The 24,379-nt window shown below is 37.9% G+C and overlaps 3 protein-coding genes across 3 annotated transcripts in view; 1 reads left to right on the top strand and 2 right to left on the bottom strand.

Moving 5' to 3' along the window:
• The window catches only part of LOC101742721 (uncharacterized), a 76,832-nt gene that overhangs the window by 18,296 nt on the left and 34,157 nt on the right, over nucleotides 1-24,379 (top strand). The window lies entirely within an intron of this gene.
• LOC119630673 (uncharacterized) lies at nucleotides 14,869-16,155 on the bottom strand. The gene has a single exon (XM_038020789.2). It carries the CDS (start codon nucleotides 16,153-16,155, stop codon nucleotides 15,058-15,060), a length of 1,098 nt encoding a protein of 365 aa, XP_037876717.1. The 3' UTR covers nucleotides 14,869-15,057.
• Nucleotides 14,869-21,141, bottom strand: LOC119630672 (uncharacterized). Its single transcript, XM_062676400.1, has 2 exons — nucleotides 20,708-21,141; nucleotides 14,869-20,123 (listed from the first exon to the last, which is right to left on the bottom strand). Exon 2 carries the CDS (start codon nucleotides 19,668-19,670, stop codon nucleotides 16,671-16,673), a length of 3,000 nt encoding a protein of 999 aa, XP_062532384.1. The 5' UTR covers nucleotides 19,671-20,123; nucleotides 20,708-21,141; the 3' UTR covers nucleotides 14,869-16,670.

Genomic DNA, 24,379 nt, shown 5'->3' with positions numbered 1-24,379 from the left:
AGAGCCAAGCCGCTGCCTACCGAAAATCTCAAGGCGAGTGGCGCATTTACGTTGTAGATGTCTATGGGCTCCGGTAACTACTTAACACCAGGTGGGCTGTGAGCTCGTCCACCAATCTAAGCAATAAAAAAAAGAGAAATCAATGCATAGTTTCAGAAAGACTATCTTAAAACGAAACGACTACATAGAATTTGGAACGCGAACGTTAATTTCGATCAGAAACATTTCAAAATTTCTATTCAAATTAGAATGCCAACGTAAATAGATTATCGGTTGACAAGCGCGCGTGTTTAATCACACATTTGTCAAAGTAACTTGTCGCCTTGTATTTTCAAGCGGTCAACACAAATAGATATTGACAGAAGTAGTATTTTGAACACGCATTAGCTTGGTTGTACATAGTTACTTTTGGATGAAACGGAATTTTGTGTACGTCATTATAAGAGTTCAATTAACCTCTGATTAACGTGAAGATGCTAGTGCCGGGGACGCCACTAAGGATCTCATGGATGGCATGGCATAAATGCATCCATCCTTAAAGAAATCAGAATCAAAGACCGACTTTCGTCAACTGTACAACTACAGGTTTTAAAGTTCATTGGTCACATCTCCAGAAAAGAGGACTCGATGGAGAGACTGGTAGTCCTAGGCCACGTGGAAGACACGAGATCATGCGGACGATCACCAATCCGCTGGACTGACCTAATAAAGAAGGCAACTGAGTCTACCTTGATCCAATGTATTTGAAGGCTTCAGGCTTCAGGCTGAAGAAGAGGACTGTTAGATTTGGCATAGCTATGTTCACATGAAGAGGGTGTGCGAAAAGACGAAAGGAAATCAATCCCGTAAAATTATAATCTGCGTAATTCCTGGTGGTAGGACCTCTCGTGAGTCCGCACGTGAGTAGGCACTACCACCCTGCCTATTTCTGCCGTGAAGCAGTAGGTAATGCGTTTCGGCTTGAAGGGCGGGGCAGCCGTTGTAACTATACTGAGACCTTCGAACTTACATCTCAGGGCGGGTGGCGCACTTACTTTGTAAATGTCTATGGGCTTCAGTAACCACTTAACACCAAGTGGGCTGTGAGCTCATCCACCCATCTAAGCAATAAAAAAAAAGAAGACGAAATTTACATAAAGCATTTGTTAAATATATATTAACAAGACATTTATTAAACACATTCACTAATGATAAACCCGGTTATTAGTAGTGTTCTTGTAATATACCAGCTTATACTAGTATAGTAGTATTAGCTTAGATTAGATATAAGTAAATAAGCTCGTGGCTCTCTTGGTGCTAAGCGGATATCATAAATATCACAACATGAATACACAATATAAAATCAAATCGAAGACTCCTTCTCCTGCTCCTTGCGTCGCTTCCTCACTGCTGAGGGTCGTGACCATTATATTTCGACAGGATTTTACTCCTTGTAATGTCCCTCCAGTGCCTACGATCATTGGACGCATAAAGGGCTTCGACATTTATCATTGTAATAATATTAGCGTTTTATTTGGTATTAGCATCAACAATTCAATATTTTTAATTGAACTTCAATTAAGTTTACTCCTTTCAAATAGCTGAGGAAGTTTTAGTGTGTTTTAGATTTTTTCCAAATTTTAAACTTTAAATGGCTCTCCTGTAAAGTTACCTTTCACCCCTCTAATTGTATTGATAGCCTTTAAGTTAAAATAAATAATAGTTTAAAAAAAACTCACAAAATACGCTTTTATAGAAAATCCAACTAAAAAATAGAAAATAAATTTTAATAAATTTGAATAAAAAATAATGAAAGAAAAAATGTTTTTATTGTAAAAAAGCGTATTTTGTTAGTTTTGTTTAAACTATTATTTATTTTTCATTTTTTAGTTGAATTTAAATTTTATCAGTTATTTTTTTTTTAATATTGAATTGTCATCGGTCTTTAATAAGTATATCAAATTTTGAGTTAATCCGACGTTTTGAAGGTGGTCAAAATCATGTACAAAAATTCTGTTACATACTAACATACATACGTCTGAAGCTAATAAAAGCGTATTAAAAAAGTGCAAACGAAAAAAAAATTTACCAAAACAAAAAACGAGCTTTAATTATAGCCGGGCAACGTCTAAAATCGCGACACATCAATTTATCCACGACCAAAATACCCAATTAACTTTATTAGTTACCTACGTCAAACGTTTGAATAACTAAGAAAGGAGGAAGAGATCTGTCTTCATATAATGATCACTTTACGATCCACAATTATCTACACTTTTAATATTACGTTGTAATAACTTCGTAAAGACATTTTGTTTACTAAACATAGTCGGGGCACGGATAACGGATGGCGTAGCAAGGTCGTCACTCATGCGTGACCGGATTCAGTGGGCTTAGTGCGAGTTTCTTAACTTCTCTATCGCGTGAAAGTCAACTCAAATTTGTATGGAGTTAGAACAGCACCCCTAGCGGCAAACGAAGGGCATTTGAGTTAACTTTCACGCGATCGAGAAGTTAAATGAGAAAAAACGCGCATTAAGAAGCACTGCGCTTTGAATTCGTCGTGGCCTAAGGGATAAGACGTCCGGTGCATTCGTATGTAGCGATGCACCGGTGTTCGAATCCCGCAGGCGGGTACTAATTTTTCTAATGAAATACGTACTTTATAAATGTTCACGATTGATTTTCACGGTGAAGGAATAACATCGTGTAATAAAAATCAAACCCGCAAAATTATAATTTTCGTAATTACTGGTGGTAAGAATTCTTGTGAGCCTGCACGGGTAGGTGGTTCCCTGCCTATTTTTGCCGTGTCTTAAGCACTATACCGCTTACTTCAGCCGTGGTTTTAGCAAAATATTTTATCGTAGCCTTTTTACGAATGTGCCGCTGATATTGTCAATGTCCACGAGAAGTTTTGAGTGTTTCCAATCGCGTGGGGGTTCGTCTGCTTATTAAAAGACTAGAAAACATCTGTGTGCTTCGTTTTTATTTATTTTTATTACTTAGATCAGTGGACGAGCTCACAGCCCACCTGGTGTTAAGTGGTTACTGAAGCCCATAGACATCTACAACGTAAATGCGCCACCCCCCTTAGGATATCAGTTCTAAGGTCTCAGTATAGTTACAACGGCTGCTCTACCCTTCAATTCGAAACGCATTACTGCTTCACGGCAGAAATAGGCAGGCTGGTGGTATCTACCCGCGTGGACTCACAAGAGGTCCTACCACCAATACTATACTGCGATACCGATATTTGGGAAAGAACAAGACTTGTTTCTTGCCAGTTCATGGTAAATTCATAACGATTTAAAAACATTCGTAAAGGCCTGGAAGGCTAAAAAGAATGACCTACATCTTTCTCTTTTCCTTTATTTTCATGCTTTATTTATATATTGTCCCGATGTTATGGTAGGCAGCGGCTTGGCTCTGCCCCTGGCATTGCTGACGTCCATGAGCGACGGTGACCACTTACCATCAGGTGGCCGTATGCTCGTCTGCCTACAAAGGCAATAAAAAAAGACATATTAAGTTACCAACAAATATATTAGAATAATCGAGAATAAAAGGTAAACCTAAATACGCTCCAGCCGGTATCCGTCGCTACGATTTTAATGTGTTTATTGTATGGGATGGACGGGCTACTTTGATTTGTGACCCGCCGCTTTTGGATCACGAGGTCAAGGTAAAAGCCACAGAAATGTACACGGGCAAATACCGATCATATTTTGTTTACCCCTCAAACAATAACTACGAAGGGAGCAGTCAGTGAGAGTATAATTAGGCGCATTTGAAATTGTTTTTATAAGATTGCCGCGTTGAATTTGAAACATTAAAGTAAAGTCGGTTAAAAAGTGGCGCGGTGATTGAAATCATCGTGGCATTTGTAGCCCTTGTTGCCCTTGTAGGCAGACGAGCTTGCGGCCCACCTGATGGTGTGTGGTTACCGTCGCACATAGATGTCACTAATGCCAGAGGCACAGCCAAGCTGTTGCCTATCACTGAGTACTCTCCGTAAGCCTTGTTTGAAGGAGGACATGCCATAGCACTTGGGAAACACTGTTGAGGGAAGGTCATTCCAAAGCTAGATGGTACATGGTACGAACATGAAAGCAGAAGCGGCGGGCGGTGCGATGCTAAAAAGGAAATGAGAATATCATCTCAAACAATTCCTAAGAGCACTCCCCATGGAACATACGGTACAAAATGCAGAGAGAACCGAAGTCTCTCCGCAGACTCAGAGGTTATATCAAACGATCCGTGAGAATGGCATTATCGACAATCTGAAAAGCCTTCTTCGTATGGAGTCAAAAGTTGCTAGTATTTAGGAGCCCGATCCCAGAGGTGAAAGCAGTGCGCCACATAATGCCCTGTGATATGTAAAGATCCTGTGGTTTACAACGCAAAAGTTTTTATCCAAGCCAACCAGTACAACTTCGGTCTGTTGAGGAACCTTTGGAGGATTTGCCCTCCAATTGACTGCGGTATTGTATTGTACCTCGCTCGAAATGTCGACCCCAAATACCCCAATACACGCGGAACGTTGTAGGGATACTCCACCACCAGGCACCATGACAAAAGGGTCCTTCTTCGAAGTGAACCCGCCAACCTGTCTTCAGCGGGTTGAACTTAGTTCAATTCACCCCACTCGGATACTCGCTCCACAGGATTTTCCACTTCAGACACAAGTTTCGGTCGTCTCTCTTGCACCACGCTCTGAAAGAGACTCTGATAGCCGATACATCACGAACCGCCCATGAACCGCATAGTAATGCAAGCTATCACTAGATAGCATTTCATTGATATACAGGATGAAAATATTGGAGGAGAGCACCGAGCCTTGTGGAACGCCGGGCTTAATGGTAAAAGTACCTATCGGAGTAGCAACAGTGTATGGTGACTGTGATGCTCCGTCCAAAAAGCTAGTAGATTCAGTGCATCCAAGGCTAGTATTGCATTATAAATTATTTGACTTTTACCAGCGCTTAATACTTTTTACTGCTAGTACTTTTTTACTGTATAATACAAATTCTGTAATCGTGAAAACGCGTATGCAAAATTTACGAAAAACGTTTGAGTAACTTCTCAAAAACTTAACACGCAACAAACTAATTTTCGCATTTATAAGCTGTACCCGTCCGCTTCGCTGGGCATTTAAAATTAGCATTATTATTTCACACTCCCACAAAGATTCTCATCATAAACGCCCCCGCAACTGGTGTAGGGAGTCCAACACTCATATAAATATTAGCCTATCCATTTAGTACATGTATTTTCTACATGGATACCAAGTTTCAAGTCAATCGGATGCATGGTCCAGTAGTTATAACGAACATCCGTAAAAACCACTGTTGATTTATATATTAGTATAGATGTATGTACATATATTATATTCTTCTCTATGAGCTTCGTTAACCTTAACACCAGATAGGCCTAACATTCCCCTGTCTATGAAATATATCAAAATAAAAACACTGGTGGTAGGACCTCTTGTGAGTCCGCGCGGGCAGGGACCACCACCCTGCCTATTTCCGCCGTGAAGTAGTAATGCGTTTCGGTTTGAACTATACTTGAGATCTTAGAACTTATATCTCAAGGTGGGTCACGCATTTACCTTGTAGATGTCTATGGGCTCCAGTAACCACTGAACACCAGGTGGGCTGTGAGCTCGTCCACCCATCTTAGCAATAAAAAAATTTGTAGCGGACAACCGCGTGATCAGTATCTCGCAATATGTGGTATATTGCGAGATACTGATCGTCAAGACAAACAAAACTTCAAACAGATAAACAACCAAAGCATTTTTGGAACGCGCCGCCACGTTCTATGGTTTGGTAAACAATTATTTCCATTCCTTGAATTTACAGCCATGGAATAACGCTAAAATTATACACGGCATAAAGTACAAGGTTTTTTTTAGTTTCATATACTTTTATCCAGGAAGTAATTTGAATGTGGATTATTTTTGTATTTCGCACAAATTTTCATAGCCAAGAGGCATTTGTTTTTGTAAAGAGGCGATGTGCTTGGCTATGGACAACGTGAATACCACCTTAAGATGCGATGTTTAAGTCTCAATTTTGTGCACGGCTCTCCCACCCTTCAAACTGGAACGCATTACTGCTTGGGCTTACAGGAGCCATTACTATTTGGGAAGGGCCTTTGTTATTAAGTGTGTAACTATATTTTCATGGTGTCACAAAATGAGCATTTACTGTAACATTGATTTTGTATATTGTTTTTTTTTATGTAACGGCCGTCTGGTGTAGTGGTAAGTGACACGGTCACTACACTAGGGGGTCGCGGGTTCGAATCCCGCCAAGGGAAGATATTTGTATGATAAATATAAATGTCTTTTCCAGGGTTATGGATGTATATGAAATATATGTATGTGTATAATAAAAATCTCACATTTATATCCGTGATCTGGTACCTGTAACACAAGTTCTTTACGAACTTATAACGGGACCAGTTAACGTGGCGTGATTGTTAGTAAATATTTATTTGTTTATTTATTTATTTATGTAAAGTAAATATTACTTTGATAATAATTACATTAATTGCGTATTTAGGAATGTCTATCATGAAAACACATTAACAAAGCAATCGAACACAGCACAATACTCATTTTTGTGGTATCAAAACTTCGGGAACTTCGAACGTAGACGACTAAAAACTCACAAAAGAAATGAATGGAATTGTTTTGCGAATGGAAAAAAAAACTGAGTTGAGATAACAAACGTTTCTCGTACAAAAGACTCATTCATACAGTAGGTATTATAATAACTCATCGCTGATTGAAACGAAGCCAAAATAAGGTACATAAAACGATCAAAGCATTCATTCTCATTGGACGGAGTTATGCGGTAATCATCAATTTTATTGGAATCTGTTAAAAGTCAATAAAATCTCTGATCTCTTTCGGTGGAACGATGGTTTCTAATAATGTAAGAGTCCTTGAGCATCTTTCATATTATTGAAAAGAAGTTCTTTTTTTTGCAGACAAATAAATTGTTTGAACTTTACTCAAGAATTACTCGGTCACCATGCACCGTCCTCGACGAATAAATTAACCCATAGACACAGCCCACTGAGTTTCTCGCCGGATCTTCTCAGTAGGTCGCGTTTCCGATCGTATGGTAGATTCTGCGAAGCACTGCCCTTGCTAGGGCCAGTGTTAACAACACTCCCGGTTTGAGCCCCGTGAGCTCACCTACACGTTAAGGTGAAGCTGAAATAGCCTCTCAAGGCTATCAGCATAAGTAGGAGGCAAAAAAACTCGGTAAAACAGCGATGAAGAGTGTTCAACAAAAAAAAAGTATCTTAACTTTTGAACTAAGTGGCTAGTCTACATATTCTGTACGATTAAGATGAAAATTGTTTCTAATATCGACCACCGAAATTCAGACTTTAAAAGTTTAACATTGAACCCACATATACGAAAAAGTTACTTGTATCTGACCTCAATTCCGTCGGCTACATTGTGTTGTGAGATCACAGCCGTACTCTGAGAAAAACAAAATAAGAATATTAAAAAAAAAAACCTGGTCATTTGGTTGGTTTCGGCATAATATCGTTCAACTTGAATAGCAGTAAACGAAATGACCGCTAATAAAATTTAAATAGATGTATTATTACAAAGATCCTTGCATATTTGCAGCAAAGCGAAACGCACGTGAAAAACAATTATTATTTACATAAATGTAAATAGCATTTAATGTACGACCAGCGATGGAATGTAATTATTCCAAAACATTTTCAACCCACCTTTTTTATATAGACTGGAGTCAGAATATATTTTATGAACTCGCTCATTTCTGAAAAGTTTTGCAACTCAACCCGCTGACAAAAGTCACTCAGTTTCTCATAAGATCTTCTCAATAGGTCGCAATTTCGATCCGGTGATAGATTCAACGAAGCACTACTTTTGCTATTGCAGATGTAATCGCCGTGAACTCCTTACTAGTCCGGCGGAACCAGAATGAACCCCGAAGCCACTGATAATTTGGTAGAAAAAACAAACGGAAAGAATCATTGTTTTGTACTATTAACAACTTCGATGTACCTTGAAATATGAAGTAGAAATCTCAAAGAATAAGCTTTTGTTGCAGGATACCCGTTGTAGTCAAATGCGATTTCGACTGTAAGAGCTAAATTCATGCTATTCATTCATTTCGGATCGTTTGGAACCTCTGGGTGGTGCGGAGGGACTTCGGTTCCCTCTGTATTCTGTACCGTATGTTCCATGGGGAGTGCTCTGAGGAATTGTTCGAGATGATACCGACATCTCGCTTTTACCATCGCACCGCCCGCCACCGGAGTAGAGTTCATCCATACTACCTGGAGCCACTACGTTCATCCACAGTGCGTTTCCAGAGATCTTTTTGCCCCGTACCATCCGGCTATGGAATGAGCTCCCCTCCACGGTGTTTCCCGAGCGCTATGACATGTCCTTCTTCAAACGAGGCTTGTGGAGAGTATTAAACGGTAGGCAGCGGCTTGGCTCTGCCCCTGGCATTGCTGACGTCCATGCGCGACGGTAACCACTCACCATCAGGTGGGCCGTATGCTCGTCTGCATATACGGCAATAATAAATAAATAAATGCTAATATTATTCCTGTTCCCTCCCTATATAAAGGCCATTTTAACAAAAAGTTTTGCACCATACAATCTATACCGACCTTTATAGCAACTAATTTTTTTTTCAAAAAAATGCAAATTTCATCTTATATTGTTAGATTTTTCTGATCTCATACACACTTTAAATACAAATGTAGTTTATCATTGTGGAACCCATGGTCGTTTTCCATTTTCTAAAGCCAAAACACACGTTCTTAGTTTTATTGTTGTGATTATAGAAATTCTCACAGAATCTCTACGAATCTAACAATAGGGTCGTTATACCTTGGAGACATCTAGGGTTGTCGTGTGAAAATTTGGAAAAAACTATGAGCGAAACGTGAACTCGGAACACGATCAAAACTGCGTGTAAAGATATGTATTTCGTTCTAAAACTTACAGTTTCCACCTGTTTTCTATTTAAGAACAGAAACGGTTTAAATTAGTTTTACGTCAGCAACGTGGGTAATTTTGAAGATGTTAAATTCATTGTAATGGCGGAAATAGGGTTGCCCGGCCGTAATAAAACCTACTAAATGTGCTATTTACAAAAAACATATCCAAGATGTATGGTAATGTTTGATATCCGCCTATCTGTTACAATATAGAAAACAATACATTTTCCAGAATCTAATACATTCTAATTCATCATAATACGGAAAAAACGAAAATATTTACGATGCGTTAGAGAGTATAATACTAGGTGATAAATATTGCATATCGCGCTTTAGAAAGGGACAATTTTCTAATTTCGGCTTCGTAGAGCGCTATCTCTGTCGCACACTACTTATGTAACGTTTGTCAATCGTTGCTCAAGTGCGGTGGTATACGGTCCTATGCGATACCGAACTGTTAGCGCTTCGTGTGACAGAGACAACGCTATACGAAGCCGAAACTATCCGATTGTCTCTTTCCAAATGCCGATATGCAATATTTATCACCAGGTACTGTAAATCTTGAACACCAACAGTAAAGTACCTCTTATCTCTTCCCGTGGATGTCGTAAGGCCACTGAAGGATATACCCCAGTGTGGACAGCAGCGTTCTTTGAGTAATATACCAGCATACTAGTGGTATTTTTTCCCAACCTAATCTTTGGTAGCCTAAAGGGCTAACCCAACTTCGCGGGTACCGGTAGGCGAGCTCATAGGCTCAATCTGAGAGAATTGCTAACACTATCCTCAGCAAGAGCAGTGCTTCGCTAAATCTAATAACGGATCGGAATCACACCCACTTACAGGATCCTGCGAGAAACTCAGTGGGTACTAGTGATTTGATGATTGATTAGGTTAGATTGATAGGATTGAAACAACCATTATACAATTAGATTTAGACTCATGTTTCAACATAGATTGTATTTTTATTCAATAATTCTTAAGTTTCTAATTTCAAGATGTTGTCAACTATTGCGCTGTCGATTGTATCTACAATTAAGGTGACATATATGCACTGAAGTATGAAATCTACATCTATCATCTACTTATTGTCAATGTTTTGTATTGATTATCACAAATACATGGCAACACACACATTGCGAGGTCTTTGGATTTGACAACTTCAGCATTATGTTAAAAATGGAATACAATCATTTAATAGGATGAAATAAAGCTACTAGCTATTGTAAAAAATTAGACTGAAACATTGGGAAGTTATAACTAAATAATTCCACAATATTTACGTACAGTAACAAGACAAATTTGTAGCTTAAACTTTTTTTATTTTTTCAATAATACAAACATTCAATAAAATGATTAATCTTCAAAAAAGTTAATTGTGAAATAAATTTATTATAACCTAAGCTGTTGAAAAAAATTCGATGAGACATCCTTAATAATTCTAAACGCATTTACAGATTCCGTAATGCGTGAATTCGGTTTGCGTACGTGAGATAATAAATGTTACAGAAAAAATAATAAATAAATACTTAGAACTACGAAGCGAGAACGGAAATATTTCTGATATTCCATCGTCGATGCAGTTTTGTATGTAAATTATTTAATCAAGAACAGATTGACTTGGAACGAGGAGAATTTACGCCGCGAATATATGTATTTAACGTGTTTTATTTCTTTTCGGTATGTGTGTACCTATGTAGCAGATTCTTTGAACGTAATTTACCCTGACTTCAAAACGTCCGATTAACTTGAAAATCTGCACACGCATCAAGGACCGATGACAATACAATAATTTTATAACTTGGCTCTAATATATTGGACTAGTATCAACCGATTAAAAAAATACGAAATTCACTATTAGTTCGGCTTGCTATTTAAGCGAGTTTGTTTTTTCTGTTTTTAAATCCTCCCGATCCACTAACGGGGCTTTTAGGTACTTCAAGCACCGGTCACCGTTCTCGTCGAACTCGTTGCTTGCGACGAAGGGCTCGACGAGTAAATTAACTCTCAGACACAGCCCACTGAGTTTCTCGCCGGATCTTCTCAGTGGGTCGCGTTTCCGATCCGGTGGTAGATTCTGCGAAGCACGGCTCTTGCTAGGGTTCGTGTTAGCAACGTCATCAGGTTTGAGCCCCGTGAGCTCACCTACTAGCCACGGTTACGCTGAAATAGCCCCTAAGGCTATCAGCTTAGGAAGGAAAAAAAACTGTTTTTAAACGACTTAGCTTTGCTTAGATAGGTGGATGAGCTCACAACCCACCTGCTGTTAAGTGGTCATCGGAGCCCATAGACATTTACAACGCAAATGCGCCACCCACCTTGAGACATGAGTTCTAAGGTCTCACATTTAACAGTACAACGACTGCTCCACCCTTCAACCCGAAACGCATTACTGCTTCACGGCAGAAATAGGCAGGATGATGATACCTACCCGTGCGGACTCACAAGACGTTCAACCACCAATAAAATATCTGATTATTGACCATGAAGCCTCCAAATTATTCGAAAGCCGTAAATTATATAAAGAGAGAGTGCAACGCGTGATTAAATCGTAAAAGTATTATAGTTAAAATTTTGTATACGATTTACAAAAACCGAAGAAAACTCTAACCCGGTGACGCCGATATGGTCTCTGTAGATCATAAGCTTGAGGAAGAAAAAAAAAAGAAAGCACTAAATAGTATATTAAGTTTATAAGAAAAAATTAAGAACTGCATATTTGGTGCCGTCTGGTGTAGTGGTAAGTAACATGGTCACTACATAAGGGGGTCGCGAGTTCGAATCCCGCCAAGGAAAGATATTTATATGATAAATATAAATGTCTTTTCCAGGGTTATGGATGTATATTAAATATATGTATGTGTATAATAAAAATCTTACATTTATTTCCGTTATCTGGTACCTGTAACACAAGTTCTTTACGAACTTATCACGGGACTAGTTAACGTGGCGTGATCGTTAGTAAATATTTATTTATTATTTATTTATTTATTTACTTACTAAAATAAAAATAAAAATGAAACTAAGAACATGTCTTTACCAATCATTCTTTGTCAGTCAATCGCCAAAAGTTCTATATATTGTTTAAGACAACTTGGATCGAAATGGAAGCGAATACTATACGCCTACGCTTGCTCGTGGCTTGTGAGTTATTTAATAAATAACTTCAATAAAACTAGTTTCGGGAAAATGCAAATGCATAAATCTAATTCATGTAATCTTCTCTTCTTTTTTTTTTTATTGCTTGGATGTGTGGATGAGCTCACAGCCCACCTGGTGTTAAGTGGTTACTGGAGCCCATGGACATCTACAACGTAAATGCGCCACCCACCTTGAGATATAAGTTCTAAGATCTCGGTATAGTTACAACGGCTGCCCTACCCTTCAAACCGAAACGCATTATTGTTTCACGGCAGCGGTAGTATCTACCCGCGCGGACTCATAAGAGGTCCTACCACCAGTAATTACGCAAATAATAATTTTGCGGGTTTCACTTTTATTACACGATGTTATTCCTTCACCGTGGAAGTCAATCGTGAACAAAGTCAATCGTGAAAGTTGTTGAGTACGTAATTCATTAGAAAAATTGGTACCCGCTTGGGATTCGAACACAGGTGCATCGCGCAACACGAACGCACCGGGCGTCTTATATCTTAGGCTACGACGACTTCTGAATTCTTATCTTCTTTATTTTCACCTTATTCCACTAGATGGGGTTGGCACAGCTAATTTTTCTCTTTCGTTCTCTTCTATCAGCCGTCGTCTCAACACTTACTCCTCTCTCTCATGTCGTCATTCAGACACTCCATCCATGCTTTCTTCGGTCGACCTCTTTCTCTACCTTGCACTACGATTTCCATACATGCATCCCAGTCACATGCATCTTCTCCTTCTTTAATTCAAGTAATAATAATAGTAAACATGTTATTACGATTTAAAAACATTCCAAATCTATTTTCATCATGTTACTGCCATCTGAGCTCCATCATTTTGGATATTACTGGTGAGAAGTATACGTTCCAATTAAAAGTAGACCTCCGTCATGGAATCGATTTTATTGAGACTTGAAAATGATATCTCCTGTAAAAGTCTCGCAATCATAATGTATCGGTATACTCTTTATCCCAGATAAATGAGCACGCTGAAGTATATTATCATCATCTTAGGCCTTACAGCCCAGGTTAGGCCTTAGCCTGGTCCAGTATGTCTCTCCAGACTGCCCTGTTCAGGACTCTCTCCATCCAGTTCTTGACTCCGATAACTTTGAGGTCGTGCTCTATGCCATCTAACCATCGGAGTTTGGGTCTACAACGACTGCTGCGGCCCTGTAGTTTGCCATAGAGTAGTTGTCTTGGCATTCTAGCCTCCTCCATTCAAACTACATGTCCTGCCCAATTTTTATCCAATTTATGAAGTACTAGTTGTACCCCGGTAGTCGAAATTCGACAATAATTAATTAAAATTATAAGTTTGTATAAACACTGTTAAGATTCTATTGTCAAAGACTATTATTCTACTTCTTCAAAAATTTCGCTAAGACTACACTTTAGACAAATATTAACAAAGACAAACAATATTTAATCTATTCTCAATTAGACCACAGACTAAAACCAATAAGAAAAGTTTGACAATAAACATATTGTATGCGTGCGTGTGTCAAATATATTGTAGTGTGTGTAATGTTTTCTTTATTGTTTTAATGTATCTTTTATGCATTATTTTAAAAAAAAAATAGCATTGTGCACTTCTTCTCTATATTCTCTATAAGTGTGGAAAATTTCATACTCCTCCGTCCGCGCAGTTTTCGTAAAAAGGGATACAAAGTTTTTGCTTCACGTATTAATATATAGATATTAAGGGGCTCAAAATTGTAGACGCAACCCTGGCCTGTATAACGAAGGCAAATCATTGTTGTGTTTCTAGAAACATCGACATCGTATCATTCCAAGGATCACAGCAAATCGTAACGCTTCATCGAAATTCATTAATCCGTTCTGGTACTCCCACACGCGCGGAAACAGGCCGATTAACGGGCCCGTTAAGACAACGGTTACCGTTTTACGTGTTCGCACGTGAAACGTTTACCGTTCCCATTGTTTATACGCGGACGAGTTTTTTGTTTCGGACGAGAATATGTATTCTATACATATAAATAAAATAGGAGTGTCATGCACATACACCAAAAGAACATTTTTTACATTTTTTTGTATGCCTGTATGTCTGTTTGTTCCAGCTAATCTTTGGAACAGCTGGACCGATTTTGACGAGACTTTCACTGATAGGTAGCTGATATGATATAAGAAGTAACTTAGGCTAGTCGTAGAGTACTTTTTTTTAACCAGTTTCGCCCCACTACTTCACCCGCGGTACGACAATAACGGCGGGTAACATCGCGGGACTCAGCTATCTATACTATCTATACTAATATTATAAAGAGGAAAGATTTGTTTGTTTGTTTGTTTCGAATAGGCTCCGAAACTACTGGACCGATTTGATAAATTCTTTTTCCATTAGAAGCCGACATTGTCCCTGATGAACATAGGCTACTTTTTTAATTATTTTTTTTTGGTTTCATGTGTGTTTTAATGTTTCCGAAGCGAAGCGAGGGCGGGTCGCTAGTATAATATAAAATGGAAATATTTATTTTACATAGTCCTACAAAAAAGTCTGCGACAGAATCGAAGATCTATCTATTATGTGTAGTAATTATCGCCAAAATAGTGAACCATGAAGAGGAAAGATTAGATTTTTTTGTTTTGTTACGTTCTTTTTTTATTGTTTGTTACTGCCAGGTTTCTATAAAAGAAAATTCAATAAGATCATTAATACGTGAGGGAGTTCATATAGTGTTGCGTTGTGAATAAGAGTGGACTGTATTATTAGTATGATTTTATTTATCTATAAGTGACAAAATAAAGAATTTAAAATTAATGACTATAAGAAATAAACAGATGTGTCGCCCATGACGGCTGGAAATGGAAAGGGGTAAGGCGTCATAGCGGACGTCGCTCGTTGACACCTTTGACATTCCGAATTCAAACATACTCCCCGGTTGAAGTGTCTTCAATAATTGATGGGAAGTGGGCAGATAGTGTTGAAAGCGCGGCGAATGACACCTCGTCGTGTGTAGATGTCTGCAACTCTTCCAATATCGTCACTACCACTGTACAGCTGAAGTATGCGTCCAAGTGGCCACAGTAGCGGAGATGATGATGGTTCCTTTACGATGACTAGATCACCCACTTTCAAAGGCTCTGCAGATGTTTTACACCATTTAGATTTTTGTTGCAACCACGAGATATATTCTTGAGAGAATCTTTTCCAAAAGTGTTGCTTGAGATATTCTATTCTGCGAAACCTCTGCAGACTAGTGATATTGGTACTATCTGGTACTTGAGGATGTGGCGCAAATATCACTGATCGTCCGATAAGGAAATGAGCTGGGGTTAATGGAGTGAGATCGGATGGGTCATCCGATAGAGGAGTTAAAGGTCTTGAATTTAGAATTGCTTCTATTTGTGTTAAACATGTTGCCATTTCTTCAAAAGTTAAATTTGTTAGACCTAATGTGCGCTTTAAATGATATTTTGTTGATTTTACTGCAGACTCCCAAATACCTCCGAAATGCGGAGTATAAGCAGGGATAAATGAAAATTTAATACTTGAATCGAAATTCCTAAGTTCTAAATCTTGTGACAGAAATCGAGCCAACTCGTTAAAGGCTCCTACAAAGGTTGTGCCGTTGTCTGAGAAAATGTTGCGTGGTTTTCCCCTCCGAGCAATAAAACGGCTAAGAGCAGCTAGAAATGCTTCTTTTGTCATGTCTGAAACAAGTTCAAGATGAACAGCTCTCGTAGCGAGACACACACATACACATATAAATGATTTTACAAGTTTGCATCCCCTGCCTTTTCGGTCAGCTATCATGATTGGCCCGGCATAGTCAATTCCAGTGTCTAAGAATGGAAATTCAAGATGTAAACGTTGTTCTGGAAGATTACCCATCACAGGTTGAAGTGTATTTGCCTTTATTCGACAGCATTTTATGCACTGATGACATGTTTTTTTTGCTAAATTTCTACCGCCAATGGGCCAGTAGTGATGACGAATGCTAGCTAACAAAAGCAAAGGGCCTGCATGCTTTAATGTTATATGAAACATGTTGAAAATGAGATGAGTTATTTTATGTGAACTTGATAAAAGAATAGGATGTTTAACATTATAGTCATAAAATGAGTTGTTGAGCCTGCCTCCTACTCTTATCAATTTGTTTGAGTCAAGAAATGGTGATAGTTTTAATAGTGTATTTTTTACAGGTAATGTTTTGCCTGTACTTAGTAAATTGTATTCTTCAAAGAATGTTTCTTGCTGACTAAATTTTAATAATTTGTTCAATGATTGCTCTAATTCAGAACTCTGCTTAGTAGGTTTCTTTTGACATTTATTTATAAACTTAATAACATATGCCACTATACGTTGTAATTTACAGAAAGAGGAACATTTTTCTGTAATTTTTGCTAAACAATGTGTGTTTTCAGTTATGACCACTTGATTGGAACAAACTATATCTGGTAAATTTGAAGATATTTGAGGAAATGTTGGCCAATTCTCTTCACAATTTAACAAGAATTGAGGCCCTGACCACCATAGTGAGAACTTATTGATTCTGTCAGCACTCAATCCTCGTGAGATATTTGAGGAAATGTTGGCCAATTCTCTTCACAATTTAACAAGAATTGAGGCCCTGACCACCATAGTGAGAACTTATTGATTCTGTCAGCACTCAATCCTCGTGAGACGAGATCTGCGGGATTTTCTGAAGACGGAACATATCTCCATGATCCACCTGCACTATCTTGTATTTCAGAAATACGATGCCTAACAAATGGTTTTAGTAAATTTGGTGCCGAGGATAGCCAACCCAAAACAATAGTTGAGTCACACCAAAAGATAGATTTTTGAAAATTTAATGTAAGGGATTGACATACTTTTTTATGTAAGCGAGATCCTAACAGAGCTGCGCATAGTTCTAACCGTGGGATAGTGGTAGCCTTTATCGGGGCTATCTTGCTTTTAGCAGTTAAAAGATGAACATGCACATCACCCGTAGAAGTGATGGAACGAACATAGATGCATGTACCATATGCTTTCTCTGATGCATCTGAGAAGACATGCAATTGTAATTTGACTGGTAAATCACAAGTTATCCATCGGGGAATCTCTAAACTGTTTAAAAGAGGTAATGTTGTTTGAAATTCAGTCCAGAGATCATGGATGTCTGTTGGGACTGGGTCATCCCAAGAACATTTTGCGATCCACAATTGTTGCATTATGATCTTTGCTTTCACAATACATGGTACCACGAGACCAATAGGATCAAAGATCTGAGAAATTGTTGACAAAATATGACGTTTGGTCACCTTAACAATGGGGTATAAATTAATGTTGAAAGAAAATACATCAGCAGTACAATGCCAATTTAAACCTAACGTTTTTGATAACTCATTCTCACTTAGGTTAATGATGTCAGATGGATTATGATTACTTAATAAAGCTTGTGTAATTTCTGTTGAATTTGATTTCCATTTCCTAAGGTTGAATTGAGCAGCTTGAAAAGCAGAAATTACACTTTGACATTGACTAATTGTTGTATCAATAGTAGCATTTCCTGATATGTAATCATCCATGTAAAAGTCATTTGCTATAGTATACTGAATAGATGGATCAGGATGCTCCTGAGCTAACTGCATGAGACATCTAGTAGCTAGATATGGTGATGAAGACATTCCATAAGTAACTGTATTTAATGTGTATGTTTTGAGAGCCTGTGTAGGATGTTCTCTCCAAATTATCTGTTGATAATTACAGTGTGAATCATTAACGAGTATTTGACGATACATCTTTTCTATATCTGCACATACTACATATTTGTGTTGTCTAAATCTAAGCAAAATTGACAGTAAATCATTTTGAAGAATGGGCCCTACTATTTGGATGTCATTAAATGATTTACCTGATGATGTCTTAGCGGAACCGTCAAAAACTACTCTTAATTTCGTAGTAGTGCTTGATTCTCGTATTACACCATGATGTGGTAAAAAATAAGAGGAGTTCGACAGTTGAGATTGCTTGAAATTGGTATTTTCTGACATGTGTCCTAATTTAATGTAATCTTTCATGAATTCTACATATTGTTGTTTGAAGTTTTCGTTTCTGCTTAAACGATTTTCTAAGGAAAAAAATCGACGTTTAGCTAATGTATAAGAATCACCTAGTACACTAGGCGTTTCCTTTAAAGGAATGTTGACTACAAAACGTCCGTTTTTGTTACGGGATGTAGTATTGATAAATATTTGTTCACAAGCTCTTTCATCTGCTGTTAATGTATGTTTTGTAGCAATAGAATCTAACTCCCAGAATCGAGTTAAATCTTCATGTATGCTATTGATTAACATACATGTTTGTTGTGGGTGACTATTCTGAGGTATTGACCCAGAAATTAACCATCCTAATTTCGAATCACATAACATGGGCAAATTCCTACCCATGTGGATACGATCCGCGCCTATGACGTCCCAAAAGACTTCAGCTCCAAGAAGAATGTCTATGGAAGACGGAGTATTGAAGTTGGGGTCGGCTAGACGGATGTCCGAAGGTATAGGAATAGCCTTTGTATTTATGTAAACTTGAGGTATATATAATGATATTTTAGGTAGTACAAAACATTGTATGCTAGCTCTAAATACTTGATTTTTTGATGTAAATGAAATTTCACATGCTTCGTCGCAGTTTGATATTTTTGCATTAATGCCCATTACTTTTGATTTTATTTTATAAGTGGATAAATTTAGCTTTTTGACTAAGTCTTTGGATATGAAGTTTGCTGTACTTCCATTATCCAACAACACTCGTGCGGTGTACTGATTTCCCTTGAAATCATCCACTTGAACAAGGGCCGTCGACAGTAATGTTAGACGACTATCAGTAGTGTGCTTAGCTGAGAAAGCAAGACTGGTTGTATTGTTACAATTTGACAATAACTTATTATTTTCAGTTGAATGTTCCGCTGAGAGAGCAATGGTTGCACTATTTGAATTAGGTTCATTATGAACATGCAACAAGGTATTATGTTTAACAGTACAATATTTACAAGGACCTAACCTACAAATTTTTGAATTGTGACCTACTCTAAGACAATTGCTACATACTCCAAACTGTTGAACTTTTTCCAAACGTGTCTGAACTGATAATTCTCTAAATTCTGGACAAAGGAATAAGAAATGTGACTGCTTACACATAGGACATGAAATTGGTTTTAATTTGTTTTCAGAAACAATTAAACTTTTTGTTTTAATGTTACTGTTTTTCGATAAATCGCTCTGTAATTTTACCAACTTTGTCTGTTCAATCGTTTCCAATAAGTCAGCTCTATTATTAAGAAATGTGATGAATGTAGAGAATGTAGGTGAATCACATAATGAGTTTCTATACTCTTCCCACTGACGGTTTGTGACTTGGTCTAATTTACTCGTCATTAAATGAATAATGAGAGTGTCCCAGTGTTGAACCGGTTGACCTAATGTTGATAAAGCCCTAAGATTCTTATTCGTAATATCAATGATGTAACGCAATGCTTTGCTTGCTTCCTTATTAATTGGTACTACATTGAAAAGCATTTGAACATGGTTATTGACCAGCAGACGGTTATTGTCATACCTGTCACAGAGTAACTTCCAGGCAATATCATAGTTGGTAGATGTAAAATCTAAATTATTAATTACAAGTGCTGCACTTCCCTTCAAAGAAGCACGCAGGTAGTGTAACTTATTAATGTTATCAATGTTGTTGTTTATATGAATAATTGAAATAAAAGTGTCTCTAAATTCCAGCCAATCATGATAAGCACCATTGAATTTTGGAAGGTCTATTTTAGGCAATCTTATTGAGTTGTGTTTGTGTGTATGTGCACCACAAGAGCCCACCTCGGAGACTGCTTCACCCTGTAGAGGCTTGCGCGCTGCACTGATCAGCTGACGTGAAGAAGCTACTAAGCTGTAATATTGCTTCTCAAATTCCTCACGCTCCGCATATTGCTCGTTGGGATCATCCACTACAGACTCCAAATCGTTCTGTAATGCATCATATTTCTCATATAATGACTCGAATTTTTGAAGTCGATATTCGATTTCTATCACTTGACTCTCACTTAGTTTTTGGCACGATTTAGAAATGTTGATATATGATGAAAATTGTGTTAGTTTTGCTTTAATTGAAGCTCGTTTTTTAATTAGACTTTTCATGTCTGCCATTTTTTATGTAAGCCAATAAGATTATGTGGACAAGAAATGAAAATTATAAGATGACAGATGACAAATTTAAAAAAATTGAATCGAAATAGAATTTCAAATGTTATAAAATATAATAATGTATTATTTGCAAATTTTATAAAAATACAATACGTTTGTATTAATGCTGTAGTTTTGAAATCGTTTTTATTTATTTATTTTTTAGAGATGAATATAAAAATTGACTGTAGTTATAAATGTATGACGAAATAGCAACGTGTTCAAAACGTTCGAATAAATTATGCACTTTTTTGATAAAAACACATTAATATGAAGTAATAATTGCAATAGAATGAAAATTTTCAAGATTTATATTAGAATTAAAAAAATTATGAAGGGAATGTATGAGATGATTGGAACGGACTCACAGTGGATGGTGCAATCTGCTTGAATGTATCATCAGAATTGGTTCCTGTGATGTCCAAGGCTTCCAAATTGTATTGAATGTTGAACTTGCTTGTTGACGATATCTTCAGCAATCTTTGTTGAATAGCTAAATTTTGTCCAGCCGATGAAGCGCCGACGATTTTAAGATGGCGGTTAAGCGTCGGTTTTCAAATTGTATTTTCCGCAGGTCGTCGATCCGATTGTTTCACGGGAGAAGGACCATATGTTGCGTTGTGAATAAGAGTGGACTGTATTATTAGTATGATTTTATTTATCTATAAGTGACAAAATAAAGAATTTAAAATTAATGACTATAAGAAATAAACAGATGTGTCGCCCATGACGGCTGGAAATGGAAAGGGGTAAGGCGTCATAGCGGACGTCGCTCGTTGACACCTTTGACATTCCGAATTCAAACATATAGAGTCCCTTCTTTATTTCGCCGTAAAGTCGTGTTTTATGTAATTAACACCACAGTTGAAACAATATAAATTTTATTGTTGTAGCGGCATAAACAATTCTAAATAATTATATTACGTTAGTTATTAAACACATTATAAATTATTTTTACGTTTTAAATTTTCGGCGGTAAAAAGGGTCCCGTGTCACAGACTATATTCTTTTTCCTACCTCTCGTGCGTTCCGGCTTACGCATCATATAAATGTGCGTTCTTAAACGCCACATACGCTATAGAAAATACAAATACAACGTGATAATGATTCGAAACCAAAATAAGTTTATCCTGTGTCCCAATGCCCGATATCTCTGACAAAAGTATAGAGCCCGAATAGGAATTGAAATCAGACCTTTTTTTTTGGCCCTTATCCCACATTATAAGGGTCGGCACAACATGTCCTCTTATCGTGCTGCGTAGGGTAGCATTTTATGACCGGCTTGGTGCCTGTCAACCCTCCTTGGTTTATATCTCCCTAGGGAGGAACTATTTCGTATTTTAGTGCTTGTTTTAATTAATAAGTTTTTGGTTACAGTTTACTAGTTTAGTGGTTATGCAGTTACATTATTATAAATATTTACAATAAAAATTAGATTATTCAAATATGAAAAATTTTTACAAAATATCCCTTTTTTTATTGCTTAGATGAGTGGACGAGCTCACAGCCCACCTGGTGTTAAGTGGTTACTGGAGCCCATAGACATCTACAACGTAAATGCGCCACCCACCTTGAGATATAAGTTCTCTAAGGTCTCAATTATAGTTACAACGGCTGCCCCACCCTTCAAACCGAAACGCATTACTGCTTCACGGCAGAAATAGGCAGGGTGGTGGTACCTACCCGTGCGGACTCACAAGAGGTCCTACCACCAGTATATCACATTTTATTTTCTGTATTTTCATTACAAAGTAAAAAGAAATTGAATTAATTTTTTTTATCCTACCCAAACTGATCGTCTAGAGAGACCATATCAGCGTAACCTTAATAGTAGGTGAGCTCACGGTGCTCAAACCTGACGATGTTGCTAACACGAACCCTAGCACGAGCCGTGCTTCGCAGAATCTACCACCGGATCGGAAACGCGACCCATTGAGAAATGAATTCAGACAAAGCTCGACTCTTTTTATAGTGTTCGCGAAAATAAGAGAACTTTTCGGCACAGTACAATTAATATACTAGAGGTGGCGTGCAAGTAAATTACACACTCGACCGCAGAATTCTATTCGAACCCATAAGTGTATGTCTCGTGTCAGTCATCGTTAGTCAATGGAAACGTTCTATGCCTCTTAAATCTATCGCTAAGATACCTAACAACACATTAAACGTATCTCGCGAACTAATAGAACATCACTCCGTTTTACATCACCTGTCACTCTCAACCAACGTATTCAGATTACAAACATAGATTTGTATTAAATAAGCTAGCATACCGAAAACATTTGTTTCTCATCGACCATCTTCGTTTGCCAAGGGAAGAACGCGCTTTATTCTAATAGATTTGTGCATAATAGAGGTCCTTCGAAAAACATATTTTTTAATTAGACGCGTTTAAAGTAAAATTTAACTGGCGACAAATTCGTTACGGCTAGAGAGAAAAGATAAAATTTAGGACGAGCGAGAGTGAGAAAACAGACAGAGCGTCTCGTGACCCACTCGACCTTGGAGTGACGGAGAAAGCGAGCTATGTCGTTTCTCTTTTACACATTCTGTTTACGGGCGTTGGCTACTAGATGGCTTGTTATTAGTTTCTCATTGCCCCTGTAGATGGCAGTAATGTATTAACTGTCTTTTATTTTATTTTTTATGAAGAATTAAAAAATATATATATTTTTCTGTATATAATTTAAAAAGTATCTAATGGTGAAGAGGTCGTTTACCTTATACACAGCATTCCCTATTACAAGAGAAATTAGATTTAAAGATGAATTAACATGTCTAAGATCACAGCCAAACCGCTACGTATACGTTTGTGGACTATTGTTGTAATCAATGAATTGGCTTGTTGTAATTTTTTTCCCTGGACGGCACATTGGACAAACGCATCAATCCTGGAAGAACTAGGCGTCTCCTACATAGGATTTTAGAGATTTTCGGTCACGTTGCGAGGAAAAAGGGTGACAATCTCGAAAGACTTCTCATCACCGGCAAAGTGGAAGGAAAGAGGCCTAGGGGTCCCATGCGCTGATCCAATCAGATTAAGACGACTTTGGACTCCAGCATCAATGTCGCTATCCACTGCGCGGAGGACAGGAGTGAATGGAGGAACATAGTCCTAACAAAATTGCTCAGTAAAGGTCACGACCCTCAGAACTGAGGAATACGACGCACGGAGGATTGTAATTTCTGGACTAGATGGATGAGTTTAGAGTCCGCTTCGTCTTGTTAATAATACTATTTTTGGGGGAAAAGAAATTACGAAATTGTTCGGTACACGGACTGCTCCAAGACGTTGTTTGCGCTATTCAGGGATCTGTCAAATATCTTCTGTTCTTTGTTAGCTACTGCTACCCTACTTCTTTAAGTAACCGCCTTTGCGGTTAAGCATGACTGCGTAAAAAATCGGTAATTTCCAACTACTCCAATCATCGTTCTCGTCGAACCCGTCGCTTGCGACGAAGGGCTCGACGAGTAAATTAACCCTCAGACACAGCCCACTGAGTTTCTCGCCGGAACATCTGAGTGGGTCGCGTTTCCGATCCGGTGGTAGATTCTGCGAAGCACGGCTCTTGCTAGGGTTCGTGTTAGCAACGTCGTCAGGTTTGAGCCCCGTGAGCTCACCTATTAGTTAAGGTTACGCTGATATAGCCTCTCAAGGCTCTCAGCTTAGGTAGAAAAAAAAAACAACTACAAATCTACAACTCGTGTATTCAATACGAAGCAATGACGCATTCCAGTTCGACATCATTCAACACTAAAATTGTGTAAATCGAATAAACAGTACGAAGCAACTCATGGCGTACGTACCACAATAACATCACAAGTCCTGACACACCAAGTTTTGTAAACAAACAGAAACTCTCAATAACAAGACGTCGTGTGGTGTGCAACACTCAAAACAGTAACTAGGTCACGTTCGGCTACTTAAATCACGTAAAATATGTCCTATATATGTAACTACGAATCTGCTAGAAGATATAACTTTAACGGGCAACTAATCATTCGCGTCCCAATACTGAAGTTGTCTTGATTAATCGAAT

Source organism: Bombyx mori, chromosome 27, assembly GCF_030269925.1.
Source record: "Bombyx mori chromosome 27, ASM3026992v2".
Lineage (NCBI taxonomy): Eukaryota > Metazoa > Arthropoda > Insecta > Lepidoptera > Bombycidae > Bombyx > Bombyx mori.
This window is presented reverse-complemented; position numbering and strand designations above follow the sequence as displayed.

Excerpts from the sequence above, each read along its gene's own strand:
- LOC119630673 (XM_038020789.2), bottom strand. The coding sequence starts at position 16,155 with ATGTTTCATATAACATTAAAGCATGCAGGCCCTTTGCTTTTGTTAGCT.
- LOC119630672 (XM_062676400.1), bottom strand. The coding sequence starts at position 19,670 with ATGCTTTTCAATGTAGTACCAATTAATAAGGAAGCAAGCAAAGCATTG.